Raw genomic sequence first — 15,383 nt, 5'->3', positions numbered from 1 at the left:
GCAGCACCAGCTAAACGACTGACTCTCTGAGTGACTGTGTGGCAGCAGCACCAGCTAAACGACTGACTCTCTGAGTGACTGTGTGGCAGCAGCACCAGCTAAACGACTGACTCTCTGAGTGACTGTGTGGCAGCAGCACCAGCTAAACGACTGACTCTCTGAGTGACTGTGTGGCAGCAGCAGCAGCTAAACGACTGACTCTCTGAGTGACTGTGTGGCAGCAGCAGCAGCTAAACGACTGACTCTCTGAGTGACTGTGTGGCAGCAGCACCAGCTAAACGACTGACTCTCTGAGTGACTGTGTGGCAGCAGCACCAGCTAAACGACTGACTCTCTGAGTGACTGTGTGGCAGCAGCAGCACCAGCTAAACGACTGACTCTCTGAGTGACTGTGTGGCAGCAGCAGCAGCTAAACAACTGACTCTCTGAGTGACTGTGTGGCAGCAGCAGCAGCTAAACGACTGACTCTCTGAGTGACTGTGTGGCAGCAGCAGCAGCTAAACGACTGACTCTCTGAGTGACTGTGTGGCAGCAGCAGCACCAGCTAAACGACTGACTCTCTGAGTGACTGTGTGGCAGCAGCAGCAGCAGCAGCAGCACCAGCGAAACGACTGACTCTCTGAGTGACTGTGTGGCAGCAGCACCAGCTAAACGACTGACTCTCTGAGTGACTGTGTGGCAGCAGCAGCAGCTGGCTGTCTGACAGGCCAGGACATGAATGATAGGTCTGTACAGAGAAACATGACAGACAGTTTTACTATACCAGCTGCTACCAAATAGTCTCTCGTAACCTTATCTCCTTAACCCCTCTCAAACACACACTATCTTAAGTTCTCTCTCTCTCTCTCTCTCTCTCTCTTTCTCCCTCTCTCTCTCTCTTACTCATATTTCCCTCTTGTCTCTGCTATTTAGCACCCTGAAACATGGGCCTAGAATATCAGCCTTGGTACTCTTCTCTAGTAGATGTGAGTTAGTAGACTCCGTCCTCCTATCTCCAGAGCCATATGCCATCCCTTATATTGGTGACCCTGGTATCTAGTTCTGTGACAGCTGGCCAGGCACTAATGAACTCTCCTCTCTTATCTCTTAGGCTGTGTCAGGCTGGGCGTGAACGTGTGGGAGTGTGTGTGCCAATGGGGGTTTATTTTGGGACAAAATCTGGGACACAGATACTGTACAGCCTGGGGCTGCCGAAAGATCCAAAATCTACCTGACTCACGCTACCACAATATAATTCCCATAGCCTATAAACTAAGCTCAGATACAATGCATGAAAACATTGAGAGAAAATCTCTTCTTTTCACATAGCAGAATTGAACAGTGATTTCAGTTCTTATCCAGAATCACAATAGACATCGTTAAATCCTGAACAGGTCACGATTAAGGGAAGTAGGCTGAGTATAGACTATTCATTTTAGATGTCAGAGGTGTAATCATGAAATCTTATTCGAAAAAACCAACCCAAAACAAAGGAGAAAATTGATGTTTGGTCTTGACGAAGTGAACAAAGTCTACCATGCGGTTTGATGTGGCCCGGGCTCTCATGCGGGGTTGTATTGCCCGCTGGAGGCTGCGCGCGGAAAGGCACGGAACAGAGTATAGGCACTTCCTTTCCACTCGCCGCGCCGTGACTGCTGCAGTGAGATCGAACGGAGAGAAACTGTCAGGAGCCAATGGCTACCCTCCCTTCTATTCGGAGAGAGAGAGAGAGAGAGAGAGAAAGAGAGAAAGAGAGAGAGAGAGAGAGAGAGAGAGAGAAAGAGAGAACGAGAGAGAGAGAGACAGAGAGACAGAGAGACAGAGAGAGAGAGAGAGAGAGAGAGAAAGAGAGAAAGAGAAAGAGAGAGAAAGAGAGAGAGAGAGACAGAGAGACAGAGAGAGAGAAAGAGAGAGACAGAGAGACAGAAAGACAGAGAGACAGAGAGACAGAGAGACAGAGAGAGGGGGAGAGAGAGAGAAAAAAATATATATATACAAATATGTATATTATTATCTACCTCACTTGCTTTGGCAATGTTAACACATGTTTCCCATGTCAATAAAGCCCCTTGAAATGAATTGAATTGAGAAAAAAAAACATATTTAAGAGACAGTCCAGTGTAGTTGAATCATATGCTTACACCCAAAAAGACACAAGATAAACTATAGGATGAACTGTATCAAGTCAACGTATTCAAGAGTAGCCAAAGATTCAAAAAACAAATCCACTGCCTCTCTGCTCACTGGTCTCCGCCTCGCTTTGCCTGTCATCCACAGGTCTGCTGCCTCAGAGAAGCTGAACCACCCGCCACGCACACACCTCTCTCTCCTTTCCGAGAGAGAGAGAGAGAGCGAGAGAGCGCTCCTATTGCGACCAGTCAGAGCGCTCCTCCTCTCAGCAAGGCCGACACCATACACAACCAACCCCGTATTCTCCCTCTCTCGCTAGTTGCTCTCTTCACTTAAAGCTCCTTCCAGTGACGTCTTAAAAAGAGGCGAAGGAAAATAGACGTTGACTTTTGATCCACAGCAGGTTGGCGCATCGGACAGAGGGAAGCTTAAGCCAAGGAGAAGCAGTTTCGTCTGGCTATACTGTTGAACGGTCGTACGTGGAAAGGAAGCAAGCTGAGGACCTGCATCATAAGCAAAGTGGATAGAAAAAAAGAGAGAACATTGCATTCCAATCACGTCTTCATTTTCTCTCTCGTTGCCTGAGCCACAGCGGTAGGAGAGAGAGCAAGGGACATAGAGAGAGAGAGAGAGAGAGAGAGAGAGAGACAGAGAGAGAGAGAGAGAGAGAGAGAGAGAGAGAGAGAGAGGAGAGACAGAGAGAGAGAGAGAGAGAGAGAGAGAGAGAGACAGAGAGACAGGAGAGAGCGCAAAGGGACATAGAGGGGAGAGGAGAGAGAGAGAGAGGGAGAGAGGGAGAGGGAGAGGGAGAAATAGAGAGAGAGAGAGAGAGAGAGAGAGAGAGAGAGAGAGAGAGAGAGAGAGAGAGAGAGAGAGAGAGAGAGAGAGAGAGAGAAGAGAGAGAGGAGAGGGAGAGGGAGAGAGAGAGAGACAGAGAGAGAGAGAGAGAGAGAGAGAGAGCAACGGGAAAATCTCAGCAGGAAGAGAGGCAGAGAAGGAAAGAGAGCGATCCAACAATCTTTAAACTAGTGGTGCTTTTTTTCCGGATGCTGTTTGCAGTGCCAAAGTAAGGTGAGTGGTGCGTGTGTGAATATGCGCGTGTGTTAATGCGTATCCTTATTGCATATAGCTAAGCCACGGACGTGGGAGGGAAAGGAACGCACTCGTTGATGGTGAGAATGGAGCAGAGGAATCTGCCTATCCTATCTGATCAATGAGCATTTTGTTTCTCACATTCAACGGTTCCGAGCCGATGTCACGACGAAAGCACCTGCATAGCGCTCGGCTCGCATTCCAACAGCTTCTTTTCCTTACCTTATATAGGTTTCATTTCTATTGCCTTTACATTCCCACGTTTGTTTCGTAATTCGGGTTTGCCAGTTCTTTGAGATACAACAGACATTGTCAATGTATTTATTTATTATTTCATTGCGTTTTCTGTATAGACAATCGTGTCCATAATTGAACCTGTGTTTCTTTAATGGATGTATCTACCCTGTGCTAACAGTTTGTGGTTTGGTCAAGGTACAGGGTTTGATTGCGTTATGCTGTATGGATGTGTACGGCTCATTCCGATGCATATTTTTCTTGTTTCTCCTTCTCTCCCTCTTTCAACAGCCCATAACTGAAGGCACGCGGGACATCTCACCTCCCCCGCTACACGGGCACCGCAAAAGCAGGCGATGTGAAGTTGGATGCCATTAAACTGAGTAGGTACCCCGGGATATAACAGCTTACACCCAGGAATACAACACTTTACCAACCGCTGTGGGACGTGGAAATGCTAAACGATCGGAAAGAGTAAGGGAGAATACGTTTTCTCTCTTTTTAGTGGTTTTCCGATTTTGTATTATTTCAGCACCACCGGTTTAATGGACAGCGCCTGCAGGAGCTTTGTGTGTTTTCCATGGGATCTCAGCACCACGGACAGCGCATAGATTTGCAATACAAGCCAAATGGTGGAGGCAGAGCACTGGGAACATACAAAGTGCGCTATTCATCGTAGTGTGTGTGTGTCTGTGTCTCTGTGTGTGTGTGTGTGTGTGTGTGTGTGTGTGTGTGTGTGTGTGTGTGTGTGTGTGTGTGTGTGTGTGTGTGTGTGTGTGTGTGTGTGTGTGTGTGTGTGTGTGTGTGTGTGTGTGTGTGTGTGTGTGTGTGTGTGTGTGTGTGTGTGTGTGTGTGTGTGTGTGTGTGTGTGTGTGTGTGCAGTTTTGACACGAACAGCGGTCGTGTGTGTGTGTGTGTGTGTGCAGTTTTGACACGAACAGCGGTGATGGTAAAGAGAATCGTTTCATAGGTAGTAACGTGTCCTAAATGTATGTGATTTTCGTTTACTATGACCATAAGGACCGGGGGCTAAGGGCATTCACGTGTGGGGAGATGACAAATCCGTTTTTTGGTATTTTTCTCTCTAGCCCTTGAGCAGCTGATGTCATCTCCGTTCATCTATAGCATATTATATTTACATATGGAGGTTAGGCTAAACATATCTTATTTTGGTAGGCTATGAACAATCTGCAATCAATTTGTTCTCAAACATTTAACCCGGCAGTTGCCCCGAAGACAATGATATGAAATCAGTTGTCACTTGAATGTTATACCCTTATAACAAATAGCTGTATTTCCTAAGGTTGTTTGATTAGAACACTGCATATTGCCCAAACGTCCTCTCGTTCTCTCTGGTCCGTGCCATGAGCCCTGATGACAAGCTATGTCCGTGTCCCTAGGTTAACGGGGGTATAGCTCACGCTATGGGGTGATTAATCTGGCGAAACCACACTGTGGTTCATTTTCACAACAACAAACTCCGGTGTCTGATTTTCCGGGTTTGTTATGTATTAAATACAGAGAGATCTCTCCACCGTTCCACGGCCACCTGCTGTTGCCATCCTTCATTCATTCATTGAGCATCTCCGAGTTTGATTTATGGCAACCTTAGTGGTAGGTACTCATAAGGTGAGATATGGTGATGGTAAACAAAGGACCAATAGGGATCATTGGAATTGTTTCAGGTTGGTGTGTAATGAATTAAACAGTCAGGGATCATTGTAATTGTTTTAGGTTGGTGTGTAATGAATTAAACAGTCAGGGATCATTGTAATTGTTTTAGGTTGGTGTGTAATGAATTAAACAGTCAGTGTTGCTACATTGATACACCAATGTCACTGTGTTCATTTATTTCCATGTGCACCTTCCATGAGACAGCAATACTAACGGTTTCTCTCTCTCTGTCTCTTTTTCTCCTCTTTGTCACATTCTTCACCCCGCTGTCCCTGTGTGTGTGTCCTGTCTGTGTCTGTCCCTGTGTGTGTGTCTGTCCCTGTGTGTGTGTGTGTGTGTGTGTGTGTGTGTGTGTGTGTGTGTGTGTGTGTGTGTGTGTGTGTGTGTGTGTGTGTGTGTGTGTGTGTGTGTGTGTGTGTGTGTGTGTGTGTGTGTGTGTGTGTCTGTGTGTGTGTGTGTCTGTGTCTCTGTCTGTCTGTCTGTCTGTCTGTGTGTGTGTGTGTGTGTGTGTGTGTGTGTGTGTGTGTGTGTGTGTGTGTGTGTGTGTGTCTATGTGTGTGTGTGTGTGTGTGTGTGTGTGTGTGTGTGTGTGTGTGTGTGTGTGTGTGTGTGTGTCTGTGTCTGTGTGTGTGTGTGTGTGTGTGTGTCTGTGTCTGTGTCTGTGTCTGTGTCTGTGTCTGTGTCTGTCTGTCTGTCTGTCTGTGTGTGTGTGTCTGTGTCTGTCTGTCTGTCTCTGTGTGTGTGTGTGTCTGTGTCTGTGTCTGTGTGTGTGTGTGTGTGTGTGTGTGTGTGTGTGTGTGTGTGTGTGTGTGTGTGTGTGTGTGTGTGTGTGTGTGTGTGTGTGTGTGTGTGTGTGTGTGTGTGTGTGTGTGTGTGTGTCTGTGTGTGTGTCTGTGTCTGTCTGTCTGTGTGTGTGTGTGTGTTTGTGTCTGTGCCCCTTCTCCCTCTCCCTCTCTTGTCTACGGTCTCAGTGCTGTGAAGTGGCTTGCCATAGCCGTGACTTCATCAGGTCTCAGTGAGGATGCTGTGGGTTACCTTGCTGAGCACCATAGCCCTAGGATGGACCACCCCAATCCCACTGCTGGAGGACTCGGAGGAGATGGACGAGCCCTGCTTCGAGCCCTGCTACTGCCAAGTCAAAGAGGGCGTCTTTCACGTCCACTGTGACAGCAAAGGATTTACGAACGTCAGTCAGATCTCCCAGATATGGACGCGGCCTTTCAAACTCAACCTGCAGAGGAACTCCATGAGGAAGCTGTACTTCAACAGTTTTCTTCACCTCAACAATGCCGTGTCCATTAATCTGGGGAATAATGCGCTACAGGACATCCACGCCGGAGCATTTAACGGATTGGGAATTCTGAAACGGCTGTTTCTGCATGAGAACAAACTAGAGGTTTTCCGGAATGACACCTTCCTGGGTCTGGAAAGCTTGGAATACCTGCAAGCGGACTATAATGTCATCAAGAGGATAGAGAGCGGAGCCTTCAGGCACCTCCACAAACTCAGAGTACTCATCCTAAATGACAATCTGATACCAGTCCTGCCCAGCTATCTATTCAGGTCGGTGTCACTAACACACCTGGACCTGAGGGGAAACCGGTTAAAGACATTACCATATAAGGGCATGTTGGAATATGTGGGGCGGAGCCTGATGGAGATTCAGCTAGAGGAGAATCCATGGATCTGTGAGTGTGATATAGTTCAGCTAAAAACATGGTTGGAACGCGTTCCCTACACAGCACTGGTAGGAGAGATCACCTGCGAGTACCCCTTCCACTTGCACGGGAAAGATTTACGAGAGATCAAACGCAGTGAGCTCTGTCCGTTACTTTCAGACGCGGAAATCGAGGCCAAACTGGGAATCCCTCGGTCTCCATTTAACAACGAGAACACGTGGCCAACAAAACCGTCCTCCATGCTGTCTTCGTTCCACAACACGGCGTCGTCTGTGGAGTACAAAGAGAGACATGTCAAACCCACCAAACGGCCCAGGCCCACCAAAAACCCTCCCACTCCTCGTAGTCTCTACCCCGGCCTGAACCAGCCCCCCATAGCTGGCTACCAGACCCGCCCCCCCATCCCCATCGTCTGCCCTTCTGGGTGTATCTGCAACCTCCATATCAACGACCTGGGGCTAACGGTCAACTGTAAAGAGAAGGGCTTTCATAATATCTCAGAGCTCCTGCCCAGGCCCCTAAATGCCAAGAAACTTTATCTGAGCGGAAATCTGATACAGAAAATCTACCGGTCTGATTTCTGGAACTTTTCCAGCTTGGATTTACTACACTTGGGGAATAACCGGATATCGTACGTCCAGGAAGGGGCATTTATCAACCTTCCCAACCTGAAGAGTTTGTATCTGAATGGGAACGACATTGAGAGGCTAACTCCCGGTATGTTCCGGGGCTTACAGACGTTGAGTTATCTTTATTTTGAGTATAACGTGATTCGTGAGATCCAGCCGGCATCATTCTCTCTCATGCCCAGCCTTCAGCTTGTTTTCCTCAATGACAACCTCCTCCGCACTCTCCCGACCGACGCCTTCGCAGGCACCAGCCTGGCGCGACTCAACCTCCGCAATAACTACTTCCTGTCCTTGCCTGTGCGTGGCGTTCTAGAACACCTGCATTCCATCGTCCAGGTGGACCTTCATCAGAACCCCTGGGACTGCTCCTGTGACATCATCCCCCTCAAAACCTGGATGGAGAAGCTGTCCTCGGTCATCATGGTTAGTGATGTCATCTGTAAGACTCCTGATTTTGCCTTTGGGAAGGATCTGAGGTCGCTGGATGCTGAAGTCATCTGTCCAGAGCTGAAGTATTCATCCGGACCCTCCCCAGCTCTCCTCCCCTCTGATGACATGACCACCGGTAGCTCTGGTCTGGGGGAGGCTGTGGGGAGGGGGCCGGTGCCTCTATCAGTCCTTATCCTCAGTCTTCTCATTCTGTTCATCTCAGCGGTTTTCGTGGCCGCGGGCCTCTTCGCCTTCGTCCTGCGGAGACGGAAGAAGCTGCCCTTCCGGAAACGCTCTGAGGTGGATCTGACGGGAATCCAGATGCAGTGCAGGATATTCGAGGATCCGCCGAGACAGACCAGCAGTGGAAGCATAGGCTCACCTGAAAAGCCAACCAGCGGTCACACACATACACACACGCATGGTCACGTTGGCCACACACACACTCACGGTCACGTCTATGATTACATTCCTCACCCTGTGACGCAGATGTGCAACAACCCCATTTACAAGCCCCGGGAGGGAGAGGTAGGGGAGGGGGAGGGGGGGCAGTTTGCAGAAACTAAAGAGAACAACAGTAATTACCGAACCCTCTTAGAGAAGGAGAGGGAATGGACCCTAGCCATGTCTAACTCACAGCTCAACACTATCGTCACGGTAAACCACAATACAGGGGATATATCGAGTTTTCACGAGAACAGTGGGCTGTGTCCCACCGTGATTGACAGCCAGAGACCCACGCCGACTGTCGGCTTCGTAGACTGTCTGTATGGAACGGTGCCGAAGCTCAAGGACATGCACGTTGCACATGCACACCCGCCTGGTATGCAATACCCGGACTTACAACAGGACGCACGTCTCAAGGAGTCGTTGCTGTTCACAGCAGGGAAAGGCTGCTACACTGACCCCTCCCAAAGCGATTACCTCGAGTTAAGGGCCAAACTCCAAACCAAGCCGGATTACCTCGAAGTACTGGAGAAATCATATCGGTTCTAACACACGGAGTTTAGCATAAGCTACGTATAAACACACACTCTCCCTTTTCCCCAAACGGAACAAAATCACGGAAGAAAAACTAAACAAAAAAGCAGCATGATATTAAAATGAAATATTATAAGACAAAAAGTTTTCCCCCAAAATCGCTTTGGAGGAAAGGCCATTCTCAGATATTCAATGAAGTGCCTTTTTTCAGAGTAGCCAGCAATGTTATCACCCCTTATTTTTATATGGAACAGATTGGTCTATATGCCGAGGAGGGTGAGAGAACGAGAAAGAGGATAGAGACCCCGGGAAAAAAACACAACATCCGAAAATATATCCCGTCAAACTGAACCCTTCATGAGCTCTCAAATGGTGGAGTAACCCTGTGCGGGACCTGGATGTCTCCACTGGGGCTCGTGTTTCTGTCTCGCTATCTTTCAGGTGGATATATAAACGCTCGGGTGCCGTGCACATGAAGTTAGTAGGAAATAAATACAACCTTAAGAAAATGAATTGCAGTTTGCTGCATGCACTCGACCCATTGCAGTGGTGAGGGATTTGCTCAGAACTATCACTCACGTATTAATAGAGATACTGTAACACATTACGGTTCAGTGTTCTATTTAATTTTATATATTATTATCATTATAATTAAAGAGGACTACTATATATCTGGGTGCAATTCTCAAGGACGTGCTCGCCCAAGGATGAAAATAACATTTGTGAATATATTATATGATGACGCTCAAGGTTTTCTGGAATTTCACGCACTTTCTTAAGAACCATGCATCGGATTATCTCATCGACACTAACGGCTTTGTAGGGGGCACTTTTAATGTTTTCTCTCTTACAAAGATTTGAAGAAAATATGTGCATATATTTATTCTGTAATTTCAGTGAACATTTTATTGTAAAGGTAATGTTAAATAAATGTATAGTGAATATGCGTCTGGTATAGCCTTCTTAATAAAAACTCTTATATTAAATGAAAAGGGTGCTACCACGGTACGTTTGTGAAGAACGTAGAGGTAATATGTTTGGTATGGCTCTATACTGTGCTGTGTCTGCGTATAGCAGCATAATACACGGACATCTCTAGTGGCTTGATTACATTTGTAGTTGTGCTGCTGTGGCCAAGAATATGGGCATTTGCTGCTCCTGTGCAATGGTAGCTTATTTGAGGTAGGCTGAATCGGGAAGGCGTGCAACTTCGATAGTAGCTGGCGATACCAAAACAAAAAGAGAAAGAGAGTGACACGTCTTTGAGAGATGCAGAATTGAAAATGAGCCAATTAATGAATCAAGTTTTGTCCGATGGGTAATGTAAATGCACCATTGTGTTCTCATTTCATTGTGACTGTTTTCACATGAAAGTTCAACGAATTATCTAAAAAAGACCGCGAGTCTGAAGGACCCACTTGAAGCTCATTCGCTGCAGATTGACATGACTAATTTTGTACACACGAGGGAGACAGAGGGACGCTCACATGACCAGGTTAACAATACTGCTGGTCTGTCAGACACTATCGCCAGACTGTTCTTTCATTTTTAGATGGCAATATGGTGAATCCCATGACCAAATAAAATACTAGGCCTGTACATTAGTCTGCTATATTCTATCAAATTGAAATACGGTAATCAGCAAGAGAACATTACGTTTGCTTTGTACTATTAATGAGATCAGTAGGATTGGAGATATCCTGTGCAGATAACATGATGGTTATTGTTATATAAAGGTTTTTCTACATCATCATGTATTTGTGAATATCCTTAAAGAGGGAGAACACATGGATTTCAAGCAATGTCATTCAACTCAAACCAATCGATAATTTGACATTCCAACTCATTTAAAGGCCCAGTGCAGTTAAAAACGTGATTTTCCTATGTTTTATATATACAGTATTTCCACTCTATGAGGTTGGAATAATACTGTGAAATTATGAAAATGATGATAATGCCCTTTTAGTGTAAGAGCTGTTTGAAAAATGTCTGCCTGAAATGTCAGCCGGCTGTGGTGAGACGAAGTATTGGCCAGACTGGTGACGTTAGTTAATAGGCCAATAAGAAAGAGGCTTTCCCCTCCCGACTCAGACCATTCCCAGACAGTCCGAGCAAATGTATTATTGTTCTTTGCTTAGAAGCTATTTTTTGTTTCTTATCGACCGTTTTAATTGAAAATGTAATTGTTCCCCAGAAATGATTTGTTATTGATATAAAAATGGACCTTTAGGATGTTACTTGTTGGTTGGGGTGGAGTCAAACAAGGACATGTTTCATTTTGCAGGAAAGTAGAGTGATTTTGAAGAGATATTAATGTTGAAAGGAAGGTCGTTTTCATCGTTAATCCACATGCCTTCTTGAGTTTATGAACTATTTCTTAGTCATCAGAAGACCGACCACTTCTGGAAACTATCGGTTTATATCATAGTCATTGTCTCCCCCCATTTGACACTCACTCACTCACTCACTCACTCACTCACTCACTCACTCACTCACTCACTCACTCACTCACTCACTCACTCACTCACTCACTCACTCACTCACTCACTCACTCACTCACTCACTGGGATGTAACAGCTGACATCCAGGAATATAACCATTTACCACCGGCTGTGGGACCTGGACATACACACACACACACACACACACACACACACACACACACACACACACACACACACACACACACACACACACACACACACACACACACACACACACACACACAAGCCAAATGAGTATACATATTGAGCAGGCTTTCATCATTCACCCTAGGCTCCAACCTAACCCCCCCCCTCCTCTCTGACCACCTAGCCCCCAACCTAACCCCCTTCCTCCTCTCTGAACACCCTAGCCCCCAACCTAAACCCTTTACTACTTTCTGACCACCCTAGACCCCAACCTAACCCCCATCCTCCTATCTGAGCACCCTAGCCCCCAACCTAACCCCCTTCCTCCTCTCTGACCACACTAGCCCCCAACCTAACCCCCTTCCTCCTCTCTGACCACACTAGCCCCCAACCTAACCCCCTTTCTCCTCTCTGACCACCCTAGCCACCAACCTAACCACCTTCCTCCTCTCTGACCACCCTAGCCCCCAACCTAACCCCCATCCTCTTATCTGAGCACCCTAGCCCCCAACCTAACCCCCTTCCTCCTCTCTGACCACACTAGCCCCCAACTTAACCACCTTTCTCCTTTCTGACCACCTAGCCCCCAACCTAACCCCCTTTCTCCTCTCTGACCACCCTAGCCACCAACCTACCCCTTCCTCCTCTCTGACCACCCTAGTCCCCAACCTACCCCCTTCCTTCTCCCTGACCCCCCTAGTCCCCAACCTACCCCCTTCCTTCTCTCTGACCACCCTAGTCCCCAACCTACCCCCTTCCTTCTCTCTGACCACCCTAGTCCCCAACCTACCCTCTTCCTTCTCTCTGACCCCCCTAGTCCCCAACCTACCCCCTTCCTTCTCTCTGACCACCCTAGTCCCCAACCTACCACCTTCCTTCTCTCTGACCCCCCCTAGTCCCCAATCTACCCCCTTCCTTCTCTCTGACCCCCCTAGTCCCCAACCTACCCCCTTCCTTCTCTCTGACCACCCTAGTCCCCAACCTATCCCCTTCCTTCTCTCTGACCCCCATAGTCCCCAACCTACCCCCTTCCTTCTCTCTGACCACCCTAGTCCCCAACCTACCCCCTTCCTTCTCTCTGACCAACCTAGTCCCCAACCTACCCCCTTCCTTCTCTCTGACCCTCCTAGTCCCCAACCTACCCCCTTCCTTCTCTCTGACCACCCTAGTCCCCAACCTACCCTCTTCCTTCTCTCTGACCCCCCTAGTCCCCAACCTACCCCCTTCCTTCTCTCTGACCCCCCTTGTCCCCAACCTACCCCCTTCCTTCTCTCTGACCCCCTAGTCCCCAACCTACCCCCTTCCTTCTCTCTGACCCCCCCTAGTCCCCAACCTAACCCCTTCCTTCTCTCTGACCACCCTAGCCCCCAACCTACCCCCTTCCTTCTCTCTGACCCCCCTAGTCCTCAACCTACCCCCTTCCTTCTCTCTGACCACCCTAGTCCCCAACCTACCACCTTCCTTCTCTCTGACCCCCCCTAGTCCCCAACCTACCCCCTTCCTTCTCTCTGACCCCCCTAGTCCCCAACCTAACCCCCTTCCTTCTCTCTGACCACCCTAGTCCCCAACCTACCCCCTTCCTTCTCTCTGACCCCCCTAGTCCCCAACCTACACCCTTCCTTCTCTCTGACCACCCTAGTCCCCAACCTACCCCCTTCCTTCTCTCTGACCACCCTAGTCCCCAACCTACCCCCTTTTCTTATCCCCGACCAGAGGGTTACTCATTGAGGGTCAGCAGTTTTCTGCATGCACTTTGTTTGATTAAAGCAAACCTGAATTATTCTATTTTAAATGAGAAACAAAGTTCCATAATGATCCACCTTTATATTTCTGTGATTCAGTAAGGTGACACGGCCCACTGTGATTCAGTAAGGTGACACGGCCCACTGTGATTCAGTAAGGTGACACGGCCCACTGTGATTCAGTAAGGTGACACAGCCCACTACTTTGATTCATGTTTTTTGGGGCTTAATTGATTGTCTGTTTGGTTCTGATCACAAATGCGCTTGTTGATTATGTTCTAATAAATCCTATTGTTATCCTACTCATATCTCATGACTTTGTAAAGCCATGCTCTGTACTCATGGAGACACTACATCTAGGCTTTAGGAGGTAAAGGGTTCATCATGACTGTGTAAAGCCATACTCTGTACTCATGGAGACACTACATCTAGGCTTTAGGAGGTAAAGGGTTCATCATGACTGTGTAAAGCCATACTCTGTACTCATGGAGACACTACATCTAGGCTTTAGGAGGTAAAGGGTTCATCATGACTGTGTAAAGCCATACTCTGTACTCATGGAGACACTACATCTAGGCTTTAGGAGGTAAAGGGTTCATCATGACTGTGTAAAGCCATACTCTGTACTCATGGAGACACTACATCTAGGCTTTAGGAGGTAAAGGGTTCATCATGACTGTGTAAAGCCATACTCTGTACTCATGGAGACACTACATCTAGGCTTTAGGAGGTAAAGGGTTCATCATGACTGTGTAAAGCCATACTCTGTACTCATGGAGACACTACATCTAGGCTTTAGGAGGTAAAGGGTTCATCATGACTGTGTAAAGCCATACTCTGTACTCATGGAGACACTACATCTAGGCTTTAGGAGGTAAAGGGTTCATCATGACTGTGTAGAGCCATACTCTGTACTCATGGAGACACTACATCTAGGCTTTAGGAGGTAAAGGGTTCATCATGACTGTGTAAAGCCATACTCTGTACTCATGGAGACACTACATCTAGGCTTTAGGAGGTAAAGGGTTCATCATGACTGTGTAAAGCCATACTCTGTACTCATGGAGACACTACATCTAGGCTTTAGGAGATAAAGGGTTCATCATGACTGTGTAAAGCCATACTCTGTACTCATGGAGACACTACATCTAGGCTTTAGGAGGTAAAGGGTTCATCATGACTGTGTAAAGCCATACTCTGTACTCATGGAGACACTACATCTAGGCTTTAGGAGGTAAAGGGTTCATCATGACTGTGTAAAGCCATACTCTGTACTCATGGATACACTACATCTAGGCTTTAGGAGGTAAAGGGTTCATCATGACTGTGTAAAGCCATACTCTGTACTCATGGAGACACTACATCTAGGCTTTAGGAGGTAAAGGGTTCATCATGACTGTGTAAAGCCATACTCTGTACTCATGGAGACACTACATCTAGGCTTTAGGAGGTAAAGGGTTCATCATGACTGTGTAAAGAAGGTGAAGCGTTTGTTTGCTGTTCTCTAGTGTTCCCTTGTGTAAAATAGCGTTGTGCTTAGCAACAACTGTTTGTCTTGTTAGAATAACCTTTACTACACCGGGGTGTCTCTAAAGAGCTGAGTCTCTTCTCAGAGAGAGATGCACGACAAGACAGGAGGAAGTTATTCTACCCTCTCCCTCACTCTACATGTTGCTGCTCTAAGTTACATAATTGTTTTCAAACACAGAATCATGTTACGTAACCTGTGTGGTCAACCTATGTTCTGATTGGCTGAGTTGCTGTTGAGGGAGGTGGCTGTGCTGAAGGGATTGGATTGTTCCCTATTGATGAATGTGTCCTCCAATAACCATGGATTCACACTATCCCAAATCCATCCCAAGTACCTATACCCTCTATGGACTCGAAAAGATATGTCATTATGCTTCCTACTTGACACAAACCGTTTGCCTTGGCTCAGTTGCATTGATGCTGTAGAGAATCAGAGTGGGGACATTGAACACATTCTGTCACTACCAGCCTTCCGCCTTATCTGAATCATTGAGGGAAACAAAGCAAAGATATGACCTTTACGGTATTTTGATAGTTCTGTACTTAATATATTATCATTGTCCTGCTTGACTGGATGGATAGTTTGATTGATGTATTTTTTTTTATTTTGCCTTTATTTAACTAAGCAAGTCAATTAATAACAAATTCTTATTT

General features: G+C 47.1%; 1 protein-coding gene across 1 annotated transcript; it reads left to right on the top strand.

Moving 5' to 3' along the window:
- The first annotated feature begins 3,022 nt into the window (after positions 1–3,022).
- LOC109886233 (SLIT and NTRK-like protein 3) lies at positions 3,023–12,415 on the top strand. Its single transcript, XM_031796954.1, has 3 exons — positions 3,023–3,180; positions 3,727–3,818; positions 6,081–12,415. Exon 3 carries the CDS (start codon positions 6,131–6,133, stop codon positions 8,840–8,842), a length of 2,712 nt encoding a protein of 903 aa, XP_031652814.1. The 5' UTR covers positions 3,023–3,180; positions 3,727–3,818; positions 6,081–6,130; the 3' UTR covers positions 8,843–12,415.
- Positions 12,416–15,383: the final 2,968 nt, after the last annotated feature.

This window comes from Oncorhynchus kisutch, linkage group LG18 (genome assembly GCF_002021735.2).
Source record: "Oncorhynchus kisutch isolate 150728-3 linkage group LG18, Okis_V2, whole genome shotgun sequence".
NCBI lineage: Eukaryota > Metazoa > Chordata > Actinopteri > Salmoniformes > Salmonidae > Oncorhynchus > Oncorhynchus kisutch.
The sequence above is the reverse complement of the archived record's forward strand: the minus strand, read 5'-3'. Positions and strand labels throughout refer to the sequence as shown.